Source organism: Prunus mume, linkage group LG4 (assembly GCF_029339155.1).
Source record: "Prunus mume cultivar Tortuosa linkage group LG4, ASM2933915v1, whole genome shotgun sequence".
NCBI classification, from domain to species: Eukaryota; Viridiplantae; Streptophyta; class Magnoliopsida; order Rosales; family Rosaceae; genus Prunus; species Prunus mume.
This window is the reverse complement of record NC_142701.1, coordinates 15,259,096-15,275,273: the sequence shown is the minus strand read 5'-3', so window position 1 is coordinate 15,275,273 and position 16,178 is coordinate 15,259,096. Positions and strand designations below refer to the sequence as shown.

Here is a 16,178-nt window from a genome sequence, read left to right as displayed (position 1 = left end):
TCAGCTCTGCTATGTGCTGGTTGCAAATGGAGACTTCATCTGTTACCTCTTTTGTTAATTTTGTTTTTTTTCCTGTGTTCAGTTGCATTTGGTGCGTGCAACTAGAGATTGGGATTGGTTCGTGCACCTAGTCATAAATTTTGGGGTTAATGACCTAAATGGTCCCTTAATTATTACTCCATTATCATTTTAATCCACTAATTAAAATTTTCAATTCAAACATCCTTAAACTTTTTATTTTGCACCAAGATGGTCCATCACTCAAAGTCTATGTATTATTCCGTGAAATCGAGGGACAAAACCGTATTTTTAGGTGAGTATCCTCCTCTAAAAGAGTTATTGATTCCAATGGTCCCCTAACTATTGCTCCAATATCATTTTGGTCCACCAACTAAAATTTTCATTTGAACCGTCCTTCAACTCTTTTTTTTTTTTTAGTATCAAGATGGTCCTATTGTTAAAGTTTGTCAATTTTATTGTTAAATTTAGAAGTAAAAATGTCTCTATGAATTAAAATAGTAATATATAATTAAAAATTAAAGGAAACTATTATAAACTTAGAAAATTTTAAAAAATTGAATCTCACTAGCCACATGGCTTTTTTTGTTGTTGTTGTGAGACTGACCTAACAATTAATAATAAAAAATTCTCTACTGTTTAAATTAATTAAAATCACATATATATATATATATAAAATAACAAATTTTTTAAAAGAGCAAACAATAATTAAAAATTAAAGGAAACTATTATAGGAACTTGTACCTAATTTTTAAATTGAAAAAATTGAATCTCACCACCAACATAGCTTTTTTTTTATGACAAGGATTTAAAAAGTAATATTTTTTCTCTATTGTTTAAATTAATTAAAAAATTTAAAATAAGATAAATACAAAAACAAATAACAATAAAATTGACGGACTTTGACGGTAGAACCATCTTGATACAAAAAAAAAAAGTGGGAGGACAGTTCAATTGAAAATTTTAGTTGGTGGACCAAAATGATACTAGAGCAATAGTTGAGGGACCATTTTAATCATACCCTTCGATAGAGCTTCTCAAAAAGTAGCATATACCCTTCAAAACTCAGTCATGTGGCCATCACATGATCAGAAGTGACGGAATCTGTCACAGATGGACCATCTTGGTACAAAATAAAAAGTTTAAGGGTGTTTGAATTGAAAATTTTAGTTGATGAACCAAAATGATAATGAAGCAATAATTGGAGAACCATTTAGGTCATTAACCCTAAATTTTGGTATTTCTTCCAATACTCTGCTCTTTTACACTTCTCTTTTGTTGATCCCTCAAACTGATGGAGTATATTTTCTTGAGAGATTGTAACCAAACGTTTTGCATGTTATGGTAGTTGCTTCAAACTATCCAAAAATTTATTGTCATAGCCCACCGAAGCACCCCAAAACAATTCTTTATTTGTGGTGTTTTGGAAACTATGGGATGTTTTGATCAGTAAAAGTCCAGTAAGACTTTTAGGGACTATTCCCTAAAACTACCTGCTAAGTGAAGGGAAAGAGACATCCTGAGTACCATCTATCTCAAAATTTCTGAAAGCTTCCATATCCATACCAATCTGGCTAGAAGAAAACTGCACCACTGATGATCAATTTCAATAATGTATACATGTTGTCGTGTTTTATGTTGTACCGTTAATTAAGCGTGATCCCATCTTGGCCACGGATCCACCGCCGTCAAGTTGCACTGGACATATTAAAAACAGAAAAGGCAAAGAAAAGTTGAATGCGGTGCCCACCCACTCAACTAAAAGTTGTCGTTCTAATCCTGTTCGTGGAGGATCCCTTCGATTATCTCACAGGGAAAGAAATGGGAGCTGAGGTCGCCCAAATGGCAGTAACACCTTACGAAGCAGGTTATTGAAATTGTGGGGGCTACGAGAATCTGGAATCAGTCCACTGATTAAAGTTGCTTTAACAAAGCAGGCCAGCTTTCTAGCTTAGGTGTATACATAAGTTAACAATGACATACACACCACCTTTTACATGATCAAAGTTGCTTTAACAAAGTTTGGGTTTGGTTAGTGTACAAACAATAATTGTGTGCCTTTGATTTGATATAATATCTCATGTGTCTTCATTATTACCGTTTATCATATAGATGTTGGGATTTTTGGAGACCAAGTGGTTAGAGCATCCAGAGTAGGGGGTGTATATAGGAGTGTATGTTAAATATACACACCGAGTCACCAAATCGTCTCTAATAGGGAGATGTAAATAGATGTAAATATACGTCACTACCATGGGGATGTAAAATAAAATGTATATTTACATCTATTTTTACATCCCTTGCAAAGGGACCCACCGAGAAAAGTGAAGAAAAATGAAGAAAAGTCAACATAAAAGGCTGAACCCACGGCTACACCCCCAAATTTACACCTCTCAAGCAAAAAAACATATTTACATCCTCGAAAGTGTAAAGAGAATGTAAAAGTGGCTTTACACCCCCTCTTAGTGCGCTGATATCACAGGCACACTCAACGTGCTCAACTAAGCGGGGCCCGTGGAGTTGTTACTTTTGTTTTTACTCGCCAAGACCCAATTCCCTCTCCTCACTCGTATTTTCTCTCTCGTGGGGCTCAGCAGATGGAAATTTCCATATTTTTTCCACATTTCCGGCGACTTTTCCTATGTCTTCATTTACCACCCTCACTGATTGTCTCCTTCGAATGCACTTTCAGTCAACAACCTTCAGTTTCTTCATTGCAGGAGCAACCTTCAGTTTTTTCATTGCAGCAACCAGCTTTTGCTTAGATATATTTCTTTACTTTCCTAATTAAAAATCCAATCAAAAAAACAAAAAGAAAAAAAAAAATTACTGCCTTCAGATATTCTGGTTTTCGTTTCACACCCTTGATTTCGTTCTGTTATTATCACCTCTGTTTTGCTTTTACTTTCAAAGAGAGAAAGAAAAAAAAAAGTAGTAGTAGCAGTTCAGCTTTGTCTCATCATTAGGCTGATTGTGCTGCGGTGTTCTATAAGCATTTTGAAGGGAACTGATATCATTCGTAACCAAAAGAGAGAAAGGTATTAATGTTCATCTTTTTATTTCTTTATTTATCCTCTGCTATTTTATGTTCTTATTTTTGCTACGTGTAGCTTTATTTGAACTTAATTATTTCAGAAGTAAATCCAACTAATTTTTTTCGATTAAAGAAACAAAGAAAATTAACAAATTTAAAGGAAAACTGTGGCCCAACTATCTCTTTTTCTCTTCAGAATTTCCCAAGAATCTTTGAATTTAATTGCATTTATAATTGGCGGGAAGATTTTCTTGCTTACTTACGGTGGATGATTCGAAGAGCCCTTCGATCTCTTCTCTTATTTTGCTTCACTTTTGCTGTAGTATTTCTGTGAGAAATTTCCTTGTTTTGGATTGTAATTCAAAAACTATTTCTAAAAATGGACATCCATTTTAAAAATTAGAGTTACATCTTACAAAAAAATTAAATACTAGTGCTAATTTTAAACATTTAATTTTCAAAAAAATAACCTTTTGCACAATTAAATTTTTTTAAAGGGCATAAAATTGGCTTTTAAGTTGTGTCAAAGTCACATGTGTTACGAATTCATCTGTTATAATATAGGTGAACTACAAGTTGATATTTCATAAACTTATAATAAAATATTAATAAACAAATAATATAACATGAGTTGATTGATAATACAATGTGATATAATAAGCTTAGATTAAGCCAAGCGAATACACCAAACACAAGACAAATTTTATTTAACTTAGATCAAGCCAAGCGAATTCATGACAATCCCTAAATATAATCCATGGCCTATGATAGTCATGCATACCAAACAAAGCCTATAAGTTTCCTCCGCCACTAGGTTTTTCACCAAAGACTCAGCCTTATCTTGTTGTTGACTTTTATTTGCTCACTACATAGTAGAGGTGTCAAATGGGATGAGCCGGCCCAGCATGGCACGAGCCCAACCCGTTTAAATGAGGCACGGCACGGCACGAGCATGAATATTAATGGCCGTGCTCGTACAAAGACAAAAACTTGGGCCGAGCCGGATTAAAAATGAGGTCCAATAGACCGGGCCGGCCCATGGCCCGAGCATGCTTCAAGCACGGCACGAGCCCAAGCACGAGCCCAAACACGACCCACTTAACATTTTTTTTCTTTCTCAAAAGTCAAAATGCAATAATTTGACGAGTAATGCTATTTGGACATACAACATTGACCACCTTAATGACCACCTTATGTGGCAACTGATATGTCATGTCATGTCAATTAATGAATGTTGTCATGAGGCCACTCACTAGGAATGCTAGGGTTTTTTAATTGACATGGCATGACACATCAGTTGCCACATAAGGTAGTCAATGTTGTGTGTCTAAATAGCATCTAATGTCATTATTTATATTTTTTTTAATCATAAATATATATTTGATGTCTTTCATTTTAGGGAAATTATTTGGGTCCTTTGTTTAAATATGAAAAGTTGAAGTGGACTTCGTGGAGTTGAACACTTTTTGCCCTCCGCCATTTCATATTGTTTGGATGTTTGATTGATTAATATTTTCAAATAGTTCATTATTTCTTGCCTCTAATTATATTTTTAATGTTTATAATTTGAATTATGTAGTGAAAAAAAAAATCAAGTGAAAAAAATTCAAATTAAATGGATTGGTTCTTGGGCCCGAATATGGCACGAGCACGAGCACAAAGACGGCACGAGCCCGCCCGCCCGTTTCAATATGGACATGGGCTTTGGGCCCGGCCGGGATCAATGATTTTACTAAATGGGCCGGCACGGCACGGCCCGATAAAATAAATTGGCCGACCGGCCCGATACGAAAACGTTAAAAGCACGAGTTTAAATGGGATGGGCCGGCCCGGCACGACCCGTTTGACACCTCTACTACATAGGTAAGTCGCAGCAAGCCTTTATACTTTTCTAGCTAGTAAACATCAAAAATTAGCATGGACATAATTATCAGCATATGCTGTCAGTTCTTAAGTACATACGTATGAGACGATACTTAGAATTAGATAATAGGTGGTTGGTTTACGAGTCTCAATTAATGTTTTTGTTTCGTATGACTTTTGAATTTTCATATCCAAAAGTCATGTCTATACTGATGTAAGACAGTCTTACTCTACTTTTGCAAAACAATCATAGTTATTAAACTAGAGTTAAATTTATCTCCCTTTCTCTGGAAAAAAGAAATAAAAACTAGAGTTAAAATTATGTCTGGAGCTAAATTGTTTTTGGCTAAATTACTTTTACAGTGATTTCGAAAAGAAAAAAACTATATAGTCAAGGTCAAGGTTAGAATTGTAAGTAATAATGGAATTTGAACTCCACTCCTCCAAGCAAACGTTTGGAAGGCAGATGAGAATAATTTGGAGTGCAAGCTCGTATTAATTGTGAGACTTAATTCACCAGGCTTAACATTCACCTGCTATATGCATTGGTGGAGCCAAGATTTCAAATTAAAGGGGTCTTTCACAAATTTTTTAAGAATAAGCGAAATTAATATGACACTAACTACTCCTTTTAGCCCACTTGGTAAATTAGAAAGAGCTATAAGTTTTTATTAAAAAATATATAGAATCCATTAATAACCCAAGAACATTACAAAGAAACCAGCATATTAATAGTAGACTTGTTAAAACCTTCTTGGGAAACCTTGGAGTAAGAAAAATTACTGCATATTCTACAAAGTAACAGAAGAGTCAAAATCAAGAATATAAAACAGGATAACTATCTATAAGACAATTCTAGCACACTATCAATAATAAACTTAGACAAACACATCTGGAAGAAGGCTCCAATGCTTCTATGTACTGTTAAAAAAGGACTCCAATAGTATTAGAATTACAGTCCTTTGCACACCTAACCCAAAATTTGTTCACCAGCATTGGGCAGAATCAAATAGAACACCATGTCGATCAGTTCACATGAACCATAACACAAAAACAAATAAATGCTGCCATGCGGCCAAAAAACCCAGATCGGGTCAGAATGAAATTCCCATGTGAAGGTGATGATGGTTGAAATTAAATAATAGGTGGTAGTTGACATCTCATAACTATCAGAAAAGGAAAAAAGGAACAACCTACCTGTAATTCCAGAAAAAACTTACTGAAAAAACGAGAAAAAAAAAAGTGTTGCATACTGATACTCTGTGTTCTTCTATTTAGTTTCCTTTCTTAATTTCAATTGGTTTAATATTTTTTCTTTTACTCTTTTTCATTTTCTTGTTTTTGGGTTCTTTTATTCAACAGATACAAGAGTCTCATTCCAAAGCAAAACAAAAAGAACCATGGAGATCTTCAACGGAATTATTTCTAAAATAATTGAGTACACAGTTGAACCAGTTGGGCGGCAAATGGGTTATCTAATTAACTACAAAAGCAACATTGAAAGTCTGAGGAGCCAATTGAAGAACTTAGATGCTGCCAAAGACCGGATGAAGCATAGGGTTGATGAAGTTGAAAGAAATGGTAAAGGAGTAGAAACTGATGTCCAGAACTGGAGAAAAGAAGCAGATGGGATCACTCAAGAGGCAGAAAAGATTTTGGGAAATGAAGGCCAAGCAAAGACAAAGTGTTTCCGTGGAGTATGTCCTAATCTGGTTTCGTATCATCAGTTTAGCAGGAAATCAGCAAAATTGGAAAAAAAGATTGAACTACATGCAAAAAAAGAGTTTCCCAGTGTTTCTTACGAAGCTCCAGTAGAAGATATAAGTGCCATACCCTCTCAAGAATACATGGCCTTTGAATCAAGGACTTCAATGCTGAAGCAAATCATGGAGGAACTGAAAAATCCTGATACCAACAGGATTGGGGTGTACGGATTGGGGGGTGTTGGAAAGACAACACTCGCCAAAGAAGTATTCAGAGAAGCTAATAAAGAAAAGTTATTTGATGATGTGGTTATAATACTTAATGTAAAAGAAAAAAATGACATGGAAATTCAAAAAGAAATTGCTGAAAAGTTAGGTATGGAAGTGAAGGAACCTCAAAGTATGGCAGTAAGGGCAAATTGTTTATGGCGCAGGATAAAAGACAAGAAGACTCTTGTAATTTTAGATGATGTTTCGACAAGAATTGATTTGGAGACTGTGGGACTTGTCCATGTCCGGACTTGTAATTTATTGTTGACATCTAGAGATAAGGAAGTTTTATTTTCTGAGATGGGTACGCAAAAGAATTTTCCGCTTGACCTTTTATGTGAACAAGAAAGTTTGAGTTTGTTTGAGAAGAAGGCAGGTGCTGTTATTAAAGATGACCGCATACAGAGAGTAGCAAACGAATTGGCAAAAAAATGCGGAGGTTTGCCTATTTTAGTTGTTGCAGTTGCAAGCGGTTTAAGAGAGAGTTCTTTAGAAGAATGGAAAGATACCTTGAGGCGCTTCAAAAATTTTGAGAAAAAAGGATTGACAGAAATAGCGTTCTTGATAATAGAGTGGAGTTACAATAAATTGGATAGCGAGGAGCTTAGGCCGTTGTTCTTGCTCTGTGCAATAATGGCAGAAGGTAAGTATGCTTTGTTTCTCTCTGACTTGTTGAAATACTCTATAGGTTTGGGTTTGGTTGAAAATGTTCGCACAGTGGAAGAGGCACGGAATGCATTGCATTCGTTGGTTAAAAAACTTAAAAATTCTTGTCTGTTGCTTGATGGTTATGACGATGGAAGTGTTAGAATGCATGATGTTGTACGAGATGTTGCTGTCCGAATTGCATCTAGAGATCAACATGCCTTATCAAGAGCTTATACAGAGTTGGATGAAAGTCCAAGTAAGGACTGCACTCTAATCTCTCTCCGAAGATGTACTATCCCCAAGCTTCCCGATGTACCTTGGGAATGCCCTGAACTTAAATTTTTTTATTTGGGGAGTAGTGACAACTCGCTTGAAATCCCTTGCAACTTTTTTGAAGAGATGAAGGAACTCAGAGTGTTAGATTTAACACGGCTTCATTTCCGAGCACTGCCTCCATCTCTTCAATCCCTAACAAATCTTCAAACTTTGTGTTTAGATCAGAGCGTGTTGGGGGACATAGCTCTAGTTGGACAGCTAACAAACTTGAAAATTCTTAGCCTTTTAGAATCTAAGGTGAAAGAGTTGCCCAAAGAAATAGGGCAATTGACTCGTCTACAATTGTTGGATTTGACCCGTTGCTCTGAACTTGTAGTGATCCCAGCTGGCGTTATATCAAGCTTGACAAGTCTAGAAGACTTGAGAATGGGAAGATTTAAGGAATGGGAAGGAGATTTAAATGATGGAAGAAGTAATGCGAGCGTGTCAGAGCTGAAACAATTGCATCAACTAACTGCATTAGATATATGTATTCCAGATGCTAAGCTTCTTCCAGCAAACATGTTCTCGGATACGAAGTTAGAAAGATACACCGTACTTATTGGTGATTGTTGGCTATATCCTGATAAATACGGAACCTCCTCTAACATGTTAAAACTCAAGCTCACTACGAGCAGTCAATTCAGCCAAGGTATAAAATTGCTGCTAAAGAGATGTGAACATTTGGACTTGGATGGGATGGAGGCTGCAAATATTATTTCCTATATATCAGCAAGTGACAGTGGTAAACAACTGAAGAATCTCCATGTCCAAAACAACGATGCTGTTACAGCTGTCATTAACTCGAGTCATGCCTTCCCCAACTTGGAGTCGCTATCTCTTTACAACCTTGTTAATTTGGAAACTGTATGTTGTGGCCAACTCATACCTCAGCCTTTTCAAGAGTTACGATCTTTGACTTTATGGAATCTGCCAAAGCTTATTGGTTTCTCCTCCAAAGGCAGCACGTCAGTTGTAAGTACAGAGGCCAAAGAAATCATTTTGGAGAATGAAATTGGTGGACCCACGAAACTTTTCATGGATGGAGAGGTACGTTTTGCGGTTTCATATGCCCAGCCTTTCTACATATCATTCGGATTTGTTCTATATTTATTTCTTAACAAATTAGTTGCTTTTGTATATATTTCATTTTGGTCATTCTTTCTGCAGGTAGAAAATAATCCATTTAAATAATGCATATTCTTTATGCACGGATTATGTAGTACTAGGATTGAAATTATATCCAAGTTACAATTCATTTAAACGGTATATTAATTTATTAGTTTTTGATTGAGAAAGAAAAGGTATTAGCTTTTAATTAGTGTACAATATTCAATGATTCATATTATGACGAAAGCATGATCCATTCTCGAAAGTCTATTTATTAGTGTACAATATTCAGTGATTCAACAAAAATGTGTTATATTTTAAATTAATAGACTAATAAACTTTGAGGCCACTTTTTCTTTTTCAGATACATTTTTACTCCACAAGGACATATTAGACCTTTACTTTTTGTCAACTCATTTTGGAATTTATACAACTGATGAGCATGTAAATTGTCATTTCCCTAATTAAACATGAATTGTGTACTATACCCAGGTTCTGATACCCAACTTAACACGCTTGATCTTGCATCAATGTGATGGTTTAAGATTCTTGTTTTCATGTTCCATGGCTAGACGTCTTCAGCAACTCAAACATCTTGAGGTATCCACATGCCAAATGATGGAAGAAATAGTATCAACAAGTGGATACAATCAAGAACATAGAGATAACATGTTTTGCAATCTAAAATCTCTAAATTTGCAACATCTTCCAAGCCTCACTAGATTCTACTCCGGAAGTTATATTGAATTTTCATTATTGGAGACATTGCATATTGAGGATTGTCCTAGACTGGGGACATTCATCTTTGATAGAAAGAGTGAAATTACTTCAATAGGCAAAGAAAATGACGATAGGAACTCCAAGGAGAATCTTGAGACTGTTATACCACGCTTTCTTTTTGATGAAAAGGTGAATTATAAATTTCTTTCCCTTTCTTTATGCATTTATTTCCAATTAATGTGTACCTCATTAGTGAAAAAAGGTGTTCTGACTAGTTTATGAGATGAATATACATACAGGTAGGATTTCCTAGCTTGGAGAGGTTGATCATCTATGACATACCTAAGTTGAGGACTGTATGGCACTGCCACCTTGCTCCAGACTCTTTTCGAAAGCTCAAAGAAGTTGCAGTTTTGAGATGCCAGAGTCTAATAAATATCTTTGCGCCAAGTATGATGGGAAGATTGAATGCTCTAGGCACATTAGTGATAAAGCAATGCAAATCACTACAAGTAGTTTTTGACATGGGGGTAGTACTTGGCGTTAAAGAAGCATACGGCACATCATCAACCACTCAGTTGAAAACTTTTGGGTGCCCAAATCTGGATTATGTAAAAATAAATTCGTGTGACAACTTGAAAAATATCTTTCCAGCCTCATTGGCCAAAGGTCTTCAGCAGCTAAGCGAGCTGTACGTGGAGAATTGTGGAATATTGGAAGAAATTGTTGCCAAGGACGGACTAGAAATGACACCTGAGTTTGTGTTCTCTAAAGTAACACTTGTGCAATTGCAACATTTGCCCCAACTAAGGATTTTCTATTCGGGGCTACATGTTTCCAAGTGGCCATTACTCAAATCATTGATATTCTTTGAATGTGGTAAAGTGGAGATTCTTGCTTCCGAATATTCAAGATTCCAAGAAAGACTTGATTCGGGTACACCAATCAAACAACCTTTTTTGTTAGTTGACAAGGTACAAAATTCTCTTGCTCCTGTAGCGAAATTCATCTTCACTTATTTTCTTTGCAATTTTTATTATCATTAAGTATTGCAGATTTTTCTTTTATTAAAATAATTTTTTGGCCTCCACCTTGTCAAAAAATTCAAAGCACATCCGTCGAATAAAAACAATAGTCAAGGTTAGGGAGTAGTAATTTACTAATATATATAGTAAAGACATGTATACAACAAAATAAAGACTCGAAAATTTAAAATAATTCAATCGATGACATTAGATGAAGATAGTGTCACCAAGGATTCAGGAATACCTTGGTCACCTGCCGTTAGATCTCATCCAATGATAAATAATGATTCAAGCCTTAAATAATTTAAAAAACACTTCCCAAAATTTCAATTACAGCAACAACAACAAAAACAACTAATGCTTAAACCCACTTACTCCTCTCACTGTCTCACGTTTTCCTTTCACTCTCCAGAAATGCCTCATTTCTTTTCTGTGTAGGATTCCCCAATAGAGTACATGAAATCACCGAATAAGATTGTATAAAGAAAAACTGAATAAGTACTGAATTTAGCCAAGAAACGAAAAAACCCAAAGAAAAGCACAAAAACCAAAATTGGAAATTGACAAGAGACTGAGGTAGAACAGAGGCCAAGTTCTTTTTGGATTAGAGAGTGAAAGCCGCTGAGCAAGGGTGAGGCATAATTTCACTTCGGTATAAATTATAATTGAAGTTGGTAGCATATTTGAGTTTTTTTTTAAATAATTAATTTTTTTTAATTTAATTAATACTTGATTCATTATTTGCCCTTGGATGAGATCAAACGGCAAGTGACCATAATGTTCCTTGGTCCTTGGTGACCAGGTGAATACCACTGAATATAGTATTTAGTTATGCAACTGGCCAAGTGGGTTGACAATGACATCCAAATGTTGATATTATTTCAGGGTAATCCATTCCCCAACTTGGAAGTATTGCGCTTGGACGAGAACACAGAGATTTGGTATGAAGCACATAGTCTACTCCCAGCAAAGTTGTTTATCAATCTAAAAAAGTTTGCATTTTCTTGTGCACACCCCCAGTCATTTCATTTCCTTGAGAAATTACATAATCTTGAACAGCTCGTTGTTTACAATGGTCCTTGGAAAGAAATATTTGTGTATGAAGGAACTAGTAGCGGGGAAATAGATGCAGTTGGGAGGACCCTCCCGCACATAAAGATTTTGTATCTCAACCAAATGAAGGAGCTGATGCATCTAGGGATTGGGAATGACAACTCTGAATCAGTTTTTCCAAACTTGGAAATTCTAAAGGTGTACAATTGTGGCAGATTAAAGAATCTAACTTCATCCGCAATATCCTTTCACAAACTAACCACTTTACACGTATCAAATTGTGAGGGACTAAAATACTTAACAACTTATTCGGTGGCTAAATGTTTACACCAACTCAAAAGCTTGGAAGTTGAGAATTGTGAAAGCATGATAGAGATAGTGGCAAGCAACGAAGATGAAGAAGATTCAAGAAATTATTATGAGATTGCTTTCAGCTGCTTGCAACATTTGAAACTTTATTATCTACCAAGTCTGCGAGGCTGTTGCTCATCAGGAAATTGCACTGTTAGAGTCCCATCCTTAAACTCTTTAATTGTCAAGGAATGCCTGATTGAGTTGAAGATTTCCCCTGATGGGTCACTGATTCAAAGTGGTTCAAGACCAGAAAGACAACAAATAATAGAGGAAGTGGAAGAAAAAGAAGAAGAAGATGATGGCAATGAAACGGTATAAGTTTTCATTCATATTAATAAACTGTATGGTCGTATGTTTCGTTGTAATGCTCAACAATATATTTCCAGGGAGGAATGACGCAGCTGATTGCCCATACAAATTAATGCTGCAAGACTCCATATTCCATAGTTTCCACCACATCAATTCCTAATTAGTTTCACTGTAAGTATATACTGGTACCATTCATTCAGTATGTAGTGGATACCATTCGATAAATACATTTTTACTTGTTCTGACAATTCTCTCTGTTCCACCCTCACCCAGCTGTTCCCGCCCTTGCCCCCCATTGCCGATCTGATCAATGTTAATTGTTTAATACAAGCTTGCAAGCGGCCACCTCAAGGCACAGGCCGAAGAATTTGGAAATGGTTGTGTGATTTGTGTTGGCATTCAGGCATTCCAATTCCTGTTGTGTTATGCTTGTGTTGCCATGTCTATAACTGCTTTGTGATACAAGTGTGATTTATATCGGAGCTCTGTTGGTTTTGGAACCTCAAGTCCCTACTTTTGGCTTTAGGGATTGGTTCATGTCTCTTAGCTCTGCTGTTGTGCTGGTTGCAAATGGAGGCTTCATCTGTGAACTCTTTTGTTAATTTTTTTTTTCCTGCTGGGTTCAGTTGCATTTGGTACGTGCACCAAGTGTTTGGGAAATGCTTACTCTGTGACTTGTGCGAATCAATAAATTGTAATCAAATTCATAAATCCTGGTATTTCTTTCAGTACTCTGCCCTTTTACATGTCTCTTTTGTTGATCCCTCAAACTGATGAAGTCTATCTCTGTGATATTTTCTTGAGATATTGTAACCAAAACTTTTGCTTGTTAGTGAAGTTAAGAAAAGTAATGGCATAACATGCTGCATCAAATACAGAGGTTGTATTACAAAGATCATAACTAGTTCATAGAAACTTCTTTAGTTTCCAGTGCATATTCATTGAGAAAAATAGGTCAATAGACTTAAATAAACAAAACAAAATCACCAGACTAAAAGCAAACTTGTCAATGACCATGCATAATGAAAAGAGCAAGTCTAAGAGAAAACAAAAAATGCTACATTAACCGATATCACCTAACTTAAATGTGCTAATATTGAAGAGACCAAAATCCATCCAAAGGCACGCTGCACCGCGCCCTCAACATCAAAATTTTGAATTGACTGCCTGATGAGCATAAGTTCATAGAAAATATAAAGAAAAGGGACGGGAACCTATTTGGAAGGCGCCATCGCACACTGTTTCTATGCATCAGTTATTGGGTACTCAAACACAACATCTTTTCCTGAAAGCTTCCTGTAAACTGCAGAAAAGCTCTCCAGCTTGTACTCCGTGTTGTTTCGTTCCTTGGGATCCAAGAAAACCTGCCCAGCATTGAAGATAGATAATTATGGTAATTAACAAACAAAATCCTACCCTTGACAACCTATGCATGTACTTTTATAATAAATCCATTATAATATCCATCCCACCTAAATGTACTACGTTCTCAATTCATCTATTCCATTGGCAGTCTTTGGACATCTTCGTAACAAAATCCTCTCTTTGGTAATAAGGTTCTTAGCCTTCATCTTTCAAGCATTAATCAACCCCTTTTTTTCCCATTTCCAAGTGTTTGTGTGTGTGTGTGTGTGTCTTTATATCAAACAATATTGTTTTCCTTCGACAGCTTACCTTCATTATCTTGGACCCATCAAGTCGATATCTAGTTCGTTTACCAACAATCTCAGCAGGCAAAACAACATATCCTCCAACATTGCCTCATGGACAGCAGTTAGAGTACGAGTGCGGGGCCGTTGGACAGCAGACCCTTTCTTTGGAGGCCTCACTATCCTTCGTGTGGCGATCAGAACTACATCCTACCACATGACAAACAAAAATAAACACCACCAAAGAAAACCACTATTTGCAAATAAACACATGTCTGAATCAGAGATCTACTCACTTTAATTATAGCAAAAATGAAATAAGAGAAGAAAAAATAAAATGGGTTGACTGTAAGAAAAGTCAGCTAGGAAGATAAAAATAAAATATCCTTTATTGTAAGGCACAAAATGTAGTGCCTAGAAACAAGTACATAAAAACATCACGAAGAAAACATAGTCTGGGTTAAATCTAGATTTCATAAATGGCAGAGAACCAAAGAACTTAAATAATCACCTTTCCACTGAATTTCTTCTCTAGCTCCCTCACAATCAGAACATGGATCTTGCGATAAGCCTTCCTACGTCTATATGGTCTGCGGATAACAACCGCCTTCCGGTTCCCAACCACATCAACTTGACTGGAGAAAGGAGCAATATTAATCATACAATCGGCAACAGTTTACAATAAAAAGTCATTCAGTAAACAGTTCTTACACAGCTGAATTTATATATAGATCCTTCAGTTCACTTTTCAGGTCCGAGTCTGTTTCCAAATCAAAGATTGCCTGCACAGACAACAAACAACTCATGATTATATCTAAACATCATAGCAACAATTTCAGCAATAGAAAGCGCAATAAAAAGCTGCATATCTTGCCTGTCCAACTGACTCTTCAAGTTCAGCATCAGTAACCTTAAATTCCGATTTATTTATACAACATCAGTTAATGAGTCTAATATTCTATCTTTACCATAACCCATTAAATCTGTTCATATCTCCTCCTCCCTCACGTCGTCAGATAAGTTGGTTCATATAGCAACGTGATGAGAGTTTAATTAGTGGTTAAGTGGGATTGGATGAACCAGAAAGCCTTAAAATGACGGACATCCAAATCACGAAGAACACCCCAAACAAAGTAACAGAGAGGACGGAAGGGGCTATTTTTCTTTTGCTTTTTTTGACTTTTCTTATTTTCTAGTTTCTTTTAATCAATTAATATATGTTTCATTTATACAAGGCTTAATTATGTATATGCCTCATGTGCTTTCAAACTTATCTTAGATTACCACCTGTGTTTGCAAACGGCTCAAAGTACCCCCTAACTTTTTAAAAACCATCTCACATTACTCCTTCCGTCAGTTTTTTTGAAGTTCCATTACGAACGTTATCGTTCATCTCCCCCTCCCCCAAAAAAATTCCAGAACAGCATTCCTCCCCTTTGTTATTGTTCGTCGCTTATTTACCCTCCAAAACTCAGAAATTTCTCCTAGCCAACACAACTAGCAGTAAGAACAGCTCGAGAGGTTGAAAAAACATACCTGGATTGAAGAAAATGGTGCTCGGAATCGCCCGAACGAGCGATGAAGATTTTGGGTAAAAACCGGTCAATTTCTTGCTTTTTCCGACGATCCAGACGGCGGTTGACAGCAGCTGAGATGTGAGGCTGGTTCTTTTGATACCCATGTCGTCACTTGGGGTGGCTGGAGGAGAAGATGGTAGCCCAAAAACTGGTCGGATGAACAATAACAAAGGGAGGGCTGCTGTTCTAGAATTTTTTGGGGTTGAGCAAGAACTTTTATAATGAAAATCAAAAACTGACGGAAGCGGTAACGTGAGACGGTTTTTATAAGGTTGGGGGGTATTTTGAGCCATTTGAAAACACAGGTGGTAATATGAGATAAGTTTGAAAGCACAAGGGGCATGTACATAATTAAGCCTTTACAATGATAAAGTTGCCATCAGAAAGTGACCAAACACAACGTGACACTTGCGTACAACGATTTGGATGGATATTGAAAAATCTAACAATAAGTACCTAATTGATTTTGCAAATATTCCATGACCAAAATTTAAAGGAAAGCAAAACTTGTCACGCCCCGGAACCGGGGG

At 36.2% G+C, this 16,178-nt stretch overlaps 1 protein-coding gene and 1 pseudogene across 4 annotated transcripts; one reads left to right on the top strand and one right to left on the bottom strand.

Moving 5' to 3' along the window:
• Positions 1-2,602: 2,602 nt before the first annotated feature.
• LOC148917989 (disease resistance protein At4g27190-like) lies at positions 2,603-13,150 on the top strand. Of its 3 annotated transcripts, none has more exons than XM_089051182.1 (7): positions 2,603-3,056; positions 6,278-8,901; positions 9,454-9,870; positions 9,981-10,655; positions 11,592-12,425; positions 12,500-12,593; positions 12,754-13,150. In XM_089051182.1, the coding sequence occupies exons 2-6, from the start codon at positions 6,316-6,318 to the stop codon at positions 12,533-12,535; spliced, it is 4,548 nt and encodes a 1,515-aa protein (XP_088907308.1). In that variant the 5' UTR covers positions 2,603-3,056; positions 6,278-6,315; the 3' UTR covers positions 12,536-12,593; positions 12,754-13,150. The 3 variants fall into 3 exon arrangements, with proteins under 3 accessions (XP_088907308.1, XP_088907306.1, XP_088907307.1); XM_089051180.1 differs by having other exon boundaries at positions 12,696-13,150; XM_089051181.1 differs by lacking the exon at positions 2,603-3,056 and adding an exon at positions 4,735-4,915 and having other exon boundaries at positions 12,696-13,150.
• A 133-nt stretch (positions 13,151-13,283) lies between these two features.
• LOC148917988 (small ribosomal subunit protein eS7z-like) lies at positions 13,284-15,752 on the bottom strand (annotated as a pseudogene). The gene is made up of 6 exons (XR_016126113.1): positions 15,608-15,752; positions 14,946-15,010; positions 14,783-14,853; positions 14,583-14,706; positions 14,097-14,281; positions 13,284-13,786 (listed from the first exon to the last, which is right to left on the bottom strand). The product of XR_016126113.1 is annotated as a small ribosomal subunit protein eS7z-like (transcript).
• Between the last annotated feature and the right edge of the window lie 426 nt (positions 15,753-16,178).